The sequence below is a fragment of the Heterodontus francisci genome, chromosome 24 (assembly GCF_036365525.1).
Source record: "Heterodontus francisci isolate sHetFra1 chromosome 24, sHetFra1.hap1, whole genome shotgun sequence".
Taxonomy (NCBI): domain Eukaryota; kingdom Metazoa; phylum Chordata; class Chondrichthyes; order Heterodontiformes; family Heterodontidae; genus Heterodontus; species Heterodontus francisci.
Genome location: NC_090394.1, coordinates 28,509,437 through 28,525,089, shown reverse-complemented (window position 1 = coordinate 28,525,089; position 15,653 = coordinate 28,509,437). Strand labels below are relative to the sequence as shown.

At 43.4% G+C, this 15,653-nt stretch overlaps 1 protein-coding gene across 3 annotated transcripts in view; it reads left to right on the top strand.

Moving 5' to 3' along the window:
- The window catches only part of LOC137383272 (cytochrome P450 3A21-like), a 78,819-nt gene that overhangs the window by 44,357 nt on the left and 18,809 nt on the right, over window positions 1-15,653 (top strand). For all 3 annotated transcript variants that reach the window (XM_068055816.1, XM_068055818.1, XM_068055817.1), the window contains 3 exons: window positions 5,075-5,163; window positions 13,357-13,505; window positions 15,338-15,465. In XM_068055816.1, the coding sequence (XP_067911917.1) occupies window positions 5,075-5,163; window positions 13,357-13,505; window positions 15,338-15,465 (366 nt within the window). The remainder of the gene's footprint in view (window positions 1-5,074; window positions 5,164-13,356; window positions 13,506-15,337; window positions 15,466-15,653) is intronic.

Sequence of the window (15,653 nt, the reverse complement as noted above, 5' to 3'; positions counted from 1 at the left end):
CCATTCAACTGCCTCTGCTTCATCCCAACCCCGCCCCTCTCCATGTACTAACCCTGAGCCCAGACTGTTTCTAGTTTCCTTCTGATCTCCCCTCATGTCCTCTCCAAGTTCATCTGATGCATGAGCCCCACCTCCTGCTCCCTCGACCCATTTCCCACCACCTGCTGACCACCCAACCTCCTTTCCTGGCCTGCTGATTGAGATTGTAATTCACTCCTTTTCATTCCTTTTTCAGCAATGCTTTTATCCCCACTCCCCTTTTCAAAACTGCTGTCATCACGCATCTCCCCCAATAAACCCAGAACCCTCTGTCCTTACAAACTATCACTCAATGCCCAATATCCTAAGTCCTCCATAATGGAGTTTTCTCCCAATCTGTGTTACACTTTTTTCCGCAACTTGATGTTTGCGTCTCCTCAAAGAACAAAGAACGGTACAGCACAGGAACAGGTCATTCGGCCCTCCAAGCCTGCGCCGATTATGATGCCTGTCTAAACTAAAACCTTCTGCACTTCCGGGGTCCATGTCCCTCTATTCCCATCCTATTCATGTATTTGTCAAGATGCCTCTTAAAGTTGCTATCGTACCTGCACCTCCCCCAGCAGCAAGTTCCAGGCACCTGCCACCCTCTGTAGTGGTGACCAGAATTGCACGCAATATTCTAAGTGTGGCCTAACTAAAGTTCTGTACAGCTGCAGCATAACTTGCCAATTTTTAAACTCTATGCCCCAAATGATGAAGGCAAGCATGCCGTATGCCTTTTTAACTACCTTATCCACCTGCGTTGCCACTTTCAGTGATCTGTGGACCTGTACGCCCAGATCTCTCTGCCTGTCAATACTCATAAGGGTTCTGCCATTTACTGTATACTTGCCACCTATATTAGATCTTCCAAAATGCATTACCTCTCATTTGTCCGGATTAAACTCCATCTGCCGTTTTTCCGCCCAAGTCTCCAACCGATCTATATCTTGCTGTATCCTCTGACAATCCTCATCACTATCCATAACTCCACCAACCTTTGTGTCGTCCGCAAACTTACTAATCAGACCAGCTACATTTTCCTCCAAATCATTTATATATACTACAAACAGCAAAGGTCCCAGCACTGATCCCTGTGGAACAACACTAGTCACAGCCCTCCATTCAGAAAAGCACCCTTCCACTGCTACCCTCTGTCTTCTATGACCGAGCCAGTTCTGTATCCATCTTGCCAGCTCACCTCTGACCCCGTGTGACCTCACCTTTTGTACTAATCTGCCATGAGGGACCTTGTCAAAGGCTTTACTGAAGTCCATGTACACAACATCCACTGCCCTTCCTTCATCAATCATCTTCGTCACTTCCTCAAAAAACTCGATTAAGTTAGTGAAACACGACCTCCCCTTCACAAAACCTTGCTGCCTCTCACTAATAAGTCCATTTGTTTCCAAATGGGATAAATCCTGTCCCGAAGAATCTTCTCCAATAATTTCCCTACCACTGACGTAAGGCTCACCGGCCTATAATTTCCTGGATTATCCTTGCTACCCTTCTTAAACAAAGGAACAACATTGGCTATTCTCCAGTCTTCTGGGACCTCCCCTATAGCCAATGAGGATACAACGATTTCTGTCAAGGCCCCGGCATTTTCCTCCCTTGCCTCCCTCACTATTCTGGGGTAGATCCCATCAGGCCCTGGGGACTTATCTACCTTAATGTTTTTCAAGATGCCCAACACCTCCTCCTTTTTGATATCGACATGACCCAGACTATCCCTTCCCTAGACTCATCATCCACCAAGTCCTTCTCTTGGGTGAATATTGATGCAAAGTACTCACTTAGTACCTCGCCCATTTCCTCTGGCTCCATGCATAGATTCCCTCCTCTGTCCTTGAGTGGGCCAACCCTTTCCCTGGCTACCCTCTTGTTCTTTATATACGTATTTCATGACCCCTTTGAGCCCTCCTGACTCCTTGCTTAAGTTCCTTCCCACTTTCTTTATATTCCTCAAGGGTTTCGTCTGTACCCAGCCTACTGGTCCTTACAAATGCTTCCTTTTTCTTTTTGACTAGGCTCACAATATCCCTCGTTATCCAAGGTTCCCAAAACTTGCCAGACTTAGCCTTCATCCTCACAGGAACATGCCAGTCCTGGATTCTAATCAACTGACGTTTGAAAGACTCCCACATGTCAGATGTTGATTTACCCTCAAACAGCCGCCCCCAATCTAAATTCTTCAGTTCCTGCCTAATATTGTTATAATTAGCCTTCCCCCAATTTAGCACCTTCACCCGAGGACTACTCTTATCCTTATCCACAAGTACCTTAAAACTTATGGAATTATGGTCACTGTTCCCGAAATGATCCCCTACTGAAACGTCCACCACCTGGCCGGGCTCATTCCCCAATACCAGGTCCAGTTTGGCCCCATCCCTAGTTGGACTATCTACATATTGTTTCAAGAAGCCCTCCTGGATGCTCCTTACAAATTCTGCCCCATCCAAGCCCGTAGCACTCAATTATGTGTTTTCCCCACCTCTCCCCTGTTGTCGAACTGAGTAGTATTACACTCATGTGGCTCCACTCTTAACCAATCTGATGGCAGCCAGAGCATCTGCAGCAATGGCTTGTCTGCCCATCAAATGCAACATTACCTCTGGTATTCTGTCGGTAAACCATCATCTTCAGTCCCTGCCACACTCCGTAAACTTCATATCATCCAGAATTCCACTGCACATATCCTGCACCAAATACCACTCCTGTTCCCATCCCTCCCAATGCCTTCAATGCAGATTTTTGCCCTTGTGTTTAAATCTGTTCATGGCCTCATTCCTCCTCGTCTCTGCAACGTCCCTACCCTGACCCCCGCATACTCTTTGTTTTTCTGATTCTGGCCTTTTGCGCACCTTCCCCATTCCATCCCCCTCACCGCACCATTGGCGGCCATGTTTTCAGCTGCCTTGGTTCCACACTGGAATTCACTGCCTTAGCTTCACTGCCTTTCCACATCCCCCTCCTCCTTTTAAATCCCACCTGTTTGACTGAGCCTTTGGCCGCCCCTCCGAATATTTCCTCCTTTGGTTTGGCATCCATTTATTTTTGATTCGACCTTGGGACTTTTCCTACATTTAAAGACACAATATAAATGAAAGTTATTTGCTTTTTTTTCTTGTAGATCTACTGAAAGAAGGCTAAAAAAAACTCAATATGTCCATTCATCCATATTCCTTTAGCCATCGTGCTCTCACAAATGATTTGTATCCGGTGACTATCAGCATGTTGACCTCTATTCTGCAACACAAGGTTATGCAGGTGTAAAATATTTAATAATGTGAACGATTTTGATATAATTGATGTCAGATTAAGTTGATACAGGGTGTGGCTTCCATTTTCCCTTTCTGATTTAAAAAAAAGTTCTCTTGATGAGGAGAGCAGGTTCTGTGAGTTAACAACAACAGTTTTCAATTATATAATGTCTTTAGTTTTAGTTTTAGTTTTTTTAGTTTTAGAGATACAGCACTGAAACAGGCCCTTCGGCCCACCGAGTCTGTGCCGACCATCAACCACCCATTTATACTAATCCTACACTAATTCCATATTCCTACCACATCCCCACCTTCCCTATATTTCCCTACCACCTACCTATACTAGGGGCAATTTATAATGGGCAATTAACCAGCAAGTCTTTGGCATGTGGGAGGAAACCGGAGCACCCGGAGGAAACCCACACAGACACAGGGAGAACTTGCAAACTCCACACAGGCAGTACCCAGAATTGAACCCGGGTCGCTGGAGCTGTGAGGCTGCGGTGTTAACCACTGTGCCGCTTTAACTATGAAAAATGTCCCAAGGTGCTTCAAAGTATCATTGTTAGATAAAATTTGACACTGACCCTCATGAGGTGATATTAGGGCAGGTGACCAAAAACTTGGTCACAATAGGTTTTAAGGAGCCTCTTAAAGGAGGAGAGAGGGAGGTGGAAAGGTTTAGGGAAGGAATTCCAGAGATTGGCGCCTGGTTGACTGAAGGCAGGCCACCAATGGTGGGATGAAGAAAATTGAGGATGAACTAGAGGGTGGAATTGGGGAATGTGGCGATCTAGGAGGGCTGTAGGGCCAGAGGAGGTTACAGAGATAGAGAAGGGAGAGGTCATGGAGGGATTTGAACAGCAGGATGAGAATTTGAGAAATGAGATTGTGAGCCCATGCAGGTTGCGAGCGCAGTGATGATGAATGAATGGGACCTGATACAAGTTAGAACAAGGGCAGAGTTTTTGGTGAACTCAGATTTATGGAGAGTTGAAGGTGGGAGACTGGCCAATAGAGATTTGGAATAGCCAAATCTGGAGGTAACAAATGATCCTATAACTGTTCAACCTTGTCAGTTCTGCTTTGAGTGGGAACAAGAAGAAACATGTAGAATAGAGAACAACATCAGAGGTCTTGTATTCTAACCTGTGTAACAGCTGAGATAATCAGCTTTGGTCGGATTCCCACTTAATGCCCTGGTCACCTGCTCTCCATTTTATTATAGGTCTGGTCTGCCTGTTTCTGATTTCAGAATGAAGTCAGCCATTTTCTAAGGGAGAAGATCTACTCCTGACCAAGAATTCATTGAGGTGGCCAGTATGGATACAAACCTCAGTATAAGCAAGAGTTTTAAGAAGGAATTCACTAAATTTCAGTGATCCCAGATCATTTGTGTCTCGAGTTACCATTTCCCCCAGGATTACCCTGGAGTCTCCAGGAATTTGAGACAAATCTCCAGGAACAGTGAGCGACCCATGAGGAAAATCAGAGGGGCTTTTTTTTTCAAAGGAATTTTTTGAACACTTTGCTTACTCATTATAAAAACATTGGACATGGGATAATATGCTCATTGAGAGTCAAGAATCAGCCAATCTGGGAATGAAGCTTTCTGATTGGATAGGAAGGTGGTACACCACGAGATGGACATGACAAGAGACCAATGGCCAGAGTGTGGCGGTGGCGGAGGATGGGGGGTGGTTGGAGACCGGAGGTCATGTGCTGAAATCTCCAGGATTACATCTTTATGTACATCCCTTACTTTAGTTGCCTTTTTCTCTCCCTAGATGTGTTCAATAATCAATCACTATGTCGAAAACCTTGCGAAAAATGCAGTAAAGAAAGCAATGCTGAAGGAACCTGTTGACATAAAGGAGTGAGTAATTTGTCTGTCTGATTACAGATCTGCATTCCTTCACAACAAACCATCAAATCATTTTACATACGAATGTACAAGAAACGAACTAGGAGCAGGAGTAGGCTATTCGGCCCCTCAAGCATGCTCTGCCATTCTGTAAGATCATAGCTGATCTGTTTGTGGACTCAACTCCACTTTCCTGCCTACCCCAATACCCTTTAACTCCCTTATTTGTCAATAATCTGTCCACCTCTGCCTTAAAAACGTTCAATGACCCTGCCTCCACCGCTGTCTGGGGAAGTTCCAGACTCACGACCCTCGGAGAAAAAATTTCTTGTCATCTCTGTCTTTAATGGGACACCCCTTATTTTCAAACTATGCCCCCTGGTTTTAGTCTCTCCCACGAGGGGAAACATCCTTTCAACATCCACCCTGTCAAGTCCCCTCAGGATCTTGTATGTTTCAATAACATCATCTCTATCCTTCTAAACTCCAATGAATACAGACCCAACCAATCCAACCTTTCCTCATAAGATAACCCACTCATCCCAGGAATCAGTCGAATGAACCTTCTCTGAACTGATTTGAGTGCAATTATATCCTTTCTTAAGTAAGCAGACCAAAAATGTACACAATACTCTAGATGCGGTCTCACCAATGTCCTGTACAACTGTGGCAAAACATCTCTATTTTTATATGCCATTCCCCTTGTAATATACAACAATATTGCACTTGCCTTCTTAATCACTCACCATACCTGCATACCAACTTCCTGCATTTCGTGTACAAGGACACCGAGATCCCTCTGTATCTCAGAGTTCTGCAATCTCTCTATTTAAATAATATGTTGCTTTTCTATTTTTCCAGCCAAAGTGGCCAACTTAATATTATGCTCCATCGGCCAAATCTTTGCACACTCGCTTGACCTATCTATATCGATTTGCAGACTCCTTATGTCCTCTTTGCCACTTACCCTACTATCTATCTTTGTGTTAGCAAATTTAGCAACCGTGCATTCTGTCCCTTCTTCTGGTTATTGATATAGATTGTAAATAGTTGAGGCCCCTGCACTGATCCCTGAGGCACTCCAATAGTTACATCTTGCCAACCTGAAAACGACCCTGTTAGCTAACCAATCCTCTAGCCATGTCACTTTGCTCCAAGGATCTGCTAATTCACACTGTTCTTGGAGTGAAATTAGCGAGACATTCTCTGACTCTTCCATGAACTGACTGTTTGTTCTGTGTTAACCATTTATACCTGCTTATCAGCTGGTTGTGATGGCACATAATAACTTCTCATTTTAGCTTATAAGCATACAGCTTCCATATTGGAGAACCTCTTGTACACTTGTATTTTATCCTTAATACAATTAAATCCTTAGGAATTTAAATCCTTCTATTTATTTTTCCCCTGTTGGGTAACAATGATCATAAGATTATAGAATGAGTATAACACAGATATAGGCCATTCAGCCCATTATGTCCATGCCAGCTCTCGGCAAGATCAACTCAGCTAGTCCCACTCGCTGCCCTTTCCCTGCAGCCCTTCAAATATTTATCTTCAGGTACTTATCCAATTCTCTTTTGAAAGCCATGATTGAATCTACCTCCACCACACTCTAAGGCAGTACATTTCAGATCCTAACCACGCGCTGTGTAAAAAATAGTTTTTTCTCATCTTGCCGTTGGTTCTCTTGCCATTCACTTCAATGCTGTGTCCTCTGGTTCTCAACCCTTCGATAGGTCTGTCAGGGCAGTCCTGTTAGTGGGCTGTTCGAGTTTGGGGGACTATGAGGTTGGAGGCATGGAGGGAAGATTTTCAGAGGAGATGAGGTCACTGGCAGTCCTGGAGACAATGTCTTGATGTTCAGTGGTGGGGTCATGTTCCGGGGGAAATAGGAGGAAGTGTCAGAGAGTTGACTTTCAGCCTCTGCTCAGTAGAGGTCGGTACGCCAGACAACGACAGCATCACCCTTGTCAGCAGGTTTGATGACAATGTTGGGGTTGGACCTGAGAGAATGGGTGGTGCAAGTTCAGAGAGAGATAGTTTAGAGCAAGTGAGGGGAGCAGAGAAATAGAGATGGCCGGCATCGTACTGGCAGTTCTCAGTAAAAGATTTTTTAAAAAAGGTGAGAGGCCAGAGGGAAGGTCCAGGTGGAGGGAGGATACAGGAGATGGGTAAAAGGGTCGCTGTTGGGGGTGGGGGATGACTTCTGGCCAAAGAAGTGGGCGTAGGGGCAAAGGCAACGGAAGAAGAGCTCAGCATCGTGCTGAATTCCAAATTCATTGAGGTGTGGACGTCAGGGGATGAAGCTGAGGCCGTGTTTTTAGTGGCGCATTCGGCAGGCAGCATCAGGAAAACCAAATCCTGAGCAAAGACAGATCCGAGGTCAGCACCATTACATGTGGTGACCGAGAGGCAGGACAAGAGAAAAGAAAAGCGAATGCAAATACTCGATACTCCAGGTGAAGGGAGTGAAGAGATCATTGAAATAATGCTGCAAAGCTGTGTCCAAGAAATAAATAGAGTCCAGCAGAGAGATTTCCCAGGGAAAGAAAGTGACCGCAGCGGGAGTCAGTGCGAGGCTGAGCAGTGCGGGAAAACTTCCAACACTGGAAGGAAAATATAAAACAGAAAGTAAACTGCCTAGAAAGCTTAGAAAGGCCGTGGATCTTAAATTTATGCTACCAGAGAGTTTGGACACAAGGAAGGCCCAAATCAAACTCAAGTTGGTCACTTTGGAGAAAAATATTTTTGAGGCACAGAATTGCTTCAAAATTAGACAGCAAGTCTGAAGCAGAACAAGTCAACACATTACTTTATTCCAGAGGAGTAAAAGTGGACAATGTTCTTTCAAGACAAGGCATTAATGAGACATCAGAAAAATTTGAAGAAGTCTTAAAAGTCTTTGATTATTATTTCAACCTGAGGAGCAATACGATTCTTGAATGCATCCATATCCACCAATATTGCACGCTAGGTTGGCACAGCAGCGTCCCAGTGGTACAGTGATTACAATCTTTTTTGAATACAGAAAGCACTTTACCATTGTGGTGATGTGCTGGTATATAATGAGAGGCTGGTGATTCCGGTCTCGCTCGGAGCAGACATTTTTGGAGAAAATACACCAGGGCCACATGGATACAATAAAATGTAGAGCACGGGCTCGTCGTGCATCTGGTGGCTGGGAATATCGACAATGATACAGAAGAAATAATTTCTAATTGCCAGGTATGTGCAGTGTCCAGACCAGACCAGAGCAAACCGCTTATTTTGACCCAATTTCCAATCAGACTGTGGGAATATCTGAGGATGGATCCATTCATGTTTAATGGGAAATCCTATCTGATAGTCATTGATTTTTCCAGTGAATCGAAGTTAAACGTTTGCACGGAATGACCACTGAGACAGTCATTTGAGCTTTAATGGCGATTTTTGCAACACATGGCATTCTTGACTAGGTTGTTTCCGATAATGGTCCACAATTTGCAAACGACTACTTCATGCACTTTGTGGAAAACTGTGGATTTGTACATCTTACAAGTTCCCCTAGATATCCTCAATCTAATGAAAGAGGAGTCAGAACTATCAAAGCACTATGAAAGAAGAATGAAGATTTTCAAACAGCACTCCTAAACTACAGATCTACTCCATTGCTATGTGGATTAGAACCATCAGAACTGTTAATGGGAAGGAAGCTTAGAACACAACTTCCCATCCTACCCAAAAAATCATTTCCAGGGCTAGAAGTCCAGGATTATCAGAGTTCAAGACGGAAAAGTCTTTATTGAAAACAACAAACTTATAATAGGAGATATCGTACCAAGAACCTACCCAAGTTGATGCATGGACAAAGGAATGGGTATGAAAACAAGGCAGAGAAGAAGTAATCGTCCAGAGAGATGATCAACGGAGATCTTGTTTAGTACAAACTTCAGCAGGTACTATATGAAGAAAAAGAAGAAATTTTATTTCTATTCATCAAAGATGTCAATCAGTCATACGTTTGGATGAGCTAGATGTTGAACCTGAAATTCAGAAAGTACCCAATACTACTAACCTCAATGAAAGCCATCCAAGTTCACAAACAAGAGTTCAGAGAAAGACAACTGATCTTCCAAGTCTGACAACACTATCAGGGAGAGTTGTGAAGGCTTCTGACAGATTGAACCTGTGATGTCAGAAAATTGTGAGGAGATGGGGTAGAATGTAAAAATAAAAATGAACATATAAAAAAATGGACAAAGACTTGGGGGGAGATGTAGTATAAAGGTTTGAAAGGGTTCATGTCTGGGACAGTGTGAGTAACACATCCCACTATGATGATGTAAATGATCACATGAGAGAGGAGACTTGAAGAAGAAGAAGCAGCATGGCATCAGTGGAGTGAGACACACTTACGTAAAATCAGTATATAGTTCTTTAATATGTAATAAACTAGTTATTGTTAAAACTTACCAAAAACTCAGTAATCTCTCCTTGCTAGACCAACTAAACATACAACAGATATAAGCTGTGAAATTGGGCTCCATAGCACCTGAAGGTACGAAAAGGCATAGATCGCATTGCTGGCTACTTCAGCCATGCTGGGCAAGGCGCTGGTAGCATGAGGAGAGCTCTGTTAATGACTTCATTCAGCTGTTCTGGTTGATTTGACGCAAGTTCCTGAAACACCAGGTGAACATGCTTTCAGCTGCATGAAGAAATTCCCACTAGTGCAATTTAAAGGACGAGCCATCTAACTTGCAGGTGAGGTGCTTTTGACTTACTTCTGCTTAGCCTGAGTTTGTGGAGGTACTGTGGCTTGTTTTTGGAGGGCTGTTGGTGAGCTTGTACATCCATTCAGGGAGGGCATTTGCTCACCTGCAGTCTGCAAGAGGAATGGAGGCTGTCATTTCATCTGCCTCTGGGTCTGAAACAGGACCAACAAAAGGAGCAGAGGCTGCAGAGAGGGGAAGCTCTGTGAAGAGGGAGGAGGAGGACTCTCCACAGAGGATTTCTGGGATAACTTCTCACATCTCCATCTGAACCAGGAGCAATGTCTAAGATGACACAGCTTCACCAAGGAGAAGGTTACCAATGGCTGAAGTCTGAGCCTGTGTGGCAGCAAATATGGATCTCATGACCTCTGTCTGAGTTTTCACAGCAGCACTGAGATGTTTGGATGGCTTTTGCCTGTGCTGCAATGGAAGCTTAGACAGCGACGACCAGACATTGCATCATGGCTGGGTCTGCATGTGTTGTGATGGAGTTGGCCACCACTTCCACGTTGAAAAGGATGGGCTCCAAGCTCTGTGCAAAGCTCTCTACCACATTGGAGACTGGACTCTTCCATGCACCTTGACAGTGACAGCCATTGCACCAAGCATCTCAGTGTGTATGTTCATCAGTGTTCTCCTGTAAATGCCCTGCAGCAGAATCCGTCTGTGACCTCAATCTATGGTAGCTGGTACACGAGCTATCCTTTCTCCCTGGCCTGGCTGCAGCCCACTCATACCCAGTGACTCGCCTCTCTAAACTAGCCCCTAAATTTTCAGTATTTCAATCTGAGCTGGTGGCTGTGATTGTCAGATCCAGTGACGGAGCTTCTTCATCAGTGATGTGCTGTTGCTCTCTCTTTTCTCTCTGGTTTGCTGTGGTTGAGCAGGTGGCAGTTCTTAGGTTTCTCAAAGCAGAAAATCAGAAGGGGAGAATTGGGGTGATGGCGGGGAGTGTAAAGCAAGAGATAAGCTGTGAGGAGGACACAGAGAGGCTGCAAAGGCATATGGATAGGTTAAGTGAGTGGGCAACAAGATGGCAGATGAAGTATAATGTAGGGAAGTGTGAAGTTATTCACTTTAGTGGTAAGAATAGAAAAGCAGAATATTTTTTTAAAAGTGTGAAACTTGCAAGTGTTGATGTTCAAAGAGACTTGGGTGTGCTTGTACAAAGAACACAGAAAGTTAGCATGGAGGTACAGCAAGCAATTAGGAAGGCAAATGACATGTTTATTGCTTAATTGCAAGGGGATTGGAGTACATGAATAAAGAAGTCTTGCTACAATTGTACAGGGCTTTGGTGAGACCACATGTTATGTACTGTGTGCAGTTTTGGTCTCCACATTTAAGAAAGGATATATTTGCATTGGAGGCAGTGCAGCGAAGGTTCACTACATTGATCCTTGGGGTGAGAGGGTTGTTCTATGATGAGAGGTTGAGTAAATTGGGCCTATATTCTCTGGAGTTTAGAAGAATGAGAGGTGATCTCTTTGAAACATACAAAATTCTGAAGGGGCTGGATAGGGTAGACACTGAGAGATTGTTTCTGCTGGTTGGGGAATTTAAACATAGGGGCACAGTCTCAAAATAAGGGGCCAATCATTTAAGACTGAGATAAGGAGAAATTACTTCACTCAAAGGGTTGTGAATCTTTGGAATTCTCTACCCCAGAGGGTTGTGGATGCTCCATCCTTGATTCATTTAAGGCTGAGGCAGGCAGATTTTTGGTTTCTCAGGGAATCAAGCGATACGGGGAGTGGTTGGGAAATGGAGTTGAAGCCTAAAATCAGCCATAATCATATTGAATGGGTGGAGCAAGCTCGATGGGGCATATAGTCTACTCCTGCTCCTATTTCTTGTGTTCCATGTTCACACCATCTGAAGGTTGATTATGTCATTTTGCAGAATAAGGTAGGAGTTGAGAAGGGACATAAGACAGGAACATAGCAACATCCTGAATGTTCTCGGTCATGCCAGTTGCGATGGGCTCTGTCACTGCCGACCCTGTGATGTGCAGTACCATCTCCTCCAGGCTCAGGGGATGAAGGTGTGTCTGTCCCATGAGGGTTCAGTTTTGCTAATTTCAATTGTAGGCAACCTTGTCCTGCAAAAGAGAGGGCAGAAGGTCAGTGATTGTTTTGCAGTGTTTTTGGGTGAAGTCTCTGCCACAGCTGAATATCTGGTTTTATGTGGAAGCAACGAGAGGTGGGTGTGAGGCTGGCAGTATTGGAAGGTGTGTGAGGGTGAGGTGGAGTATCTGAATGTTAGGTGTGTGTCCTGAGTGCTGGGGATTGCTGATGGCTGAATGATGGGTGTGTGGTGCATTGAGCAACGTGAGAAGTTTGTGATGCGGTGGGCAGGAGATGTCATTTGAACCTTGACCATCCACGTGAGGTCGTGGAACTTCTTCCTGCCACATCCTTGGGGCCAGACTCCGAGTTCACCTCTTTGGCCAACTGCTCTCATTCTCTTCAGAAGGCGGCTCATGGCCCTGGTGGAAACTTGGCCTTTCTCCTCCTGTTCACCTCCATGACTGAGGCCTCCAGTGCCACATCCATGAACTGCCGAGCCCACACTCTGCCCTGGTGCTCCAGTTCCCTTCTCACCAATAACAGCAGCAGACTCCTTTCAGTCAGTTCTAAGAGAGGCAGTCTGCCGTTAAGTATTGAAAGCTAACTGGATGTCATAATAGCCTCTGTTAGGCCCTGTGTAGAGCTTACAACCAGTCAGCAGCTTGGGTCAGACTGGGCTGCAAGCTGAAATCATTCAAATGAGATGTTGGGATGCTGCCTGCCTCAACTGGAACGGATACAGGTGGATTGTGAATCGCGACCCCGCGCCCAAAACAGGTGTGAACAAATTTTTAACCAACAGAGTCATTGGAGAAGATGCAAAAAATAACAATTTACAAGGATGATAGGAGGACTGAGATTGTATCCTCATCAGGAAACATCTGGGCGCTTTCTCTCTAGAAAAGAGAAGGCTGAGGGGTAACCTAATAGGGGTCTTTAACATTATGAAGGGATTTGATAGGGTAAACATGGAGGCAATGTTTCCACTTGCAGGGCAGAGCAAAGGTAAGGGCTGTAAATATGATAATCACCAATAAATCCAATGGGAAACTCAGGAGAATTGTCAATTAGTGTTAAGAATGTGGAATTTGCCACCGTAAAGAGTAGTTAAGGAGACTGGAATAGATGCATTTAAGGGGAAGCTAGATACATACATGAGGGAAAAAGGAATAGAAGAATATGCTGATAGGATTAGATGAAGATGAGTAGGAGGAGGTTCATGTGGAGAAAAAACACTGGCATAGACCAGTAGGGCTGAATGGCCTGTTTCTGTACTGTACATTCTATGTTATAGTTTAACTCTGCCTCAATTTGCAAAAAATGTCTTTCTTTCTTTCAGTTGTTGACCAGTTGTAACAAATACATTTCTCTTCCGCCAGTACCTTCGGAAGATACGGCATGGATGTAGTTACCAGCACTGCATTCAGTGTGGATATCGACTTCATCAACAAGCCTGATGATCAGTTTCTCAGAAATGTCAAGAAAATAATAGGCTTCAGCGTCTTTGATCCTCTACTTATCATTTCTTGTAAGTGATTCAAATGTTTATTTTGTTTTAGTTGAGCCAGGGTCGTGATATTGTTTTCTCTTTGGTTAAGGAGATATCCTATTGGTTGTTCTGTTCACTCGGGTCCCAGGTGCCCTGTTTCCCTCACTGCCGTGTTAGCAGCTCACACTTCCAGCAACTTTATGGGCAAATTTATTTGAGCTAAAGGTGGAGGGGAAAGTCTAACGGCAGACCCTGCTACATCTAAATCTGCTTCAATGAGTTTTATCTATGTGAACCCATCACTCTATAATTTCACAGTTTGACTGCCAGGTGGCTTTTCTCGAGTTTGCTCAAACTGGTTTCTGAGAATTTTTGAGGCCCACAGACGTTCAGGATCAATCTCATTGGATAGCACGCTTGACCTGAATCAGAAGACTGTGGTTTCAAGTTCCACTCCAGAGACTTGAGCACATAATCCAGGCTGATAGTTGAGTGCAGAACTCAGGGAGCAATGCACTATTGTAGCTTTCCTGCTGTTTTCATGATTTAATTTAATCCAACAAACCACTATGGGTACAGATATATGTTGGTTATAAGCATAGCAGATTTATTAAATAGTTTACATCCAATACCAGGAAGTAATACTTAACAACAACAATAGTAACAGTCTGACCCTCAGAACGTCTGCGGTAGCCCTCCAAGTGACTGTGGTACGGTCTCTCTTTTGCTGTGTTCTGTTAACTGAAGATTCTTTTCTTTCTTCCTCTGGGTTTTTCGTGCTGCTTCTCATGTTCACCAGCTATTCTTTTATACCCTTTTTCTCCTTTGAACCTACATGGCAACTGACTATCACCTGGTGGGCTATCTCACTCATTCTGTTTAATCATCATTTTTTAAAAACCTTTTAACATTAAATTCTATGCTTAATCTTTTGGCATCACTTTGTTCCATCTTCTTGCAACATAGTTATTCCTTATCTCGGAGCTTCATACAAACAGTTGTTACATGAGTTACAGCAATGTCTTTTACTCTAATGACAACAGATCTCAGAAACGATAAATCTTCTGTTTTAATTATAACTTAATTAATTGTTCTGCCTTTCATTATCTGTTAGTTTCAAACATACCTCTACATTCTTTTCATATTTGATCATTTTTATTTTCTCACTGCCAGCTAGTTATTGAACATAACCTTGGCTCAGCTTTTCCTTTTTTTAATTTTAACATCAAGTTGGCTTAAATTCATTGTCATGCTTTGCTTCTCAGCCTCGTACCATGTTTAACTGAGCTTACACATATTATTATAGTTACTTTAACAATATTTATTAAAGCATTGTTACCTATCATAATCACTTCTAATTAAGTTTATACATTTTAAGACATTACACCAAACAGTGAACTCTAGCTTCCACTATCAAAGGTACTGTCTTTCGGATGAAATGTTAAACCAAGGCCGCATTTGCCCTCTCAGGTGGGTGTAAAAGATCCCATGTTACTATTTTGAAGAACAGTGGAGTTCTCCAAGTTTCTTGGCCAATATTAATTCCTCAACCTGCATCACTGAAACAGTTTTTATTATCAAACTGTTGTATGTGGGGTCTTGCTGTGTGTGAATTGGCTGCTATTTTCCTACATCACAACAGTGAGTCCATTTCAGAAATATTTCATTATCTATCAAGTACTTTGGGATGTCCTAAGTTTGCGAATGTTGGCTTTACAAATGTCTCTCTTTCTTCTCTCTTTTTCTCTCCCTCCCTCTTTGTCTGTTCTCTCTTTTTCTCTGTCTCTTCTTGTCCTTTCTAAACCTATATATGCAGGCCTACTGCTATTGTTCATGTGTATGATTTTTGATTTTTTTCCCTTTTATTCCAGTTATTTGTCCTGCCCTGATGCCAATCTTGGCAAAACTTGGTTTGAGCTTCGTCCCTCGAGATGTGAATGAATTTTTCATGAACGTTTTGTCGAGTTTGAAGGCAAAGAGACAAAAAGGAGTGCACACCGTGAGTGTTAAACTAACCATTGAAATATTTCGGGTTCCTGCATCTGTTCTGTCTCTCTTCCTACCTCAACACTGACCATCCTTCACTTCCTTCTTTTCATAACTAGAAAGGAAGTATCTATAACAATATTGGTATAATTAGAAGACGAGAGTACTTGGAGAATATTGTGTTCTATTGCAGTTGCTGAA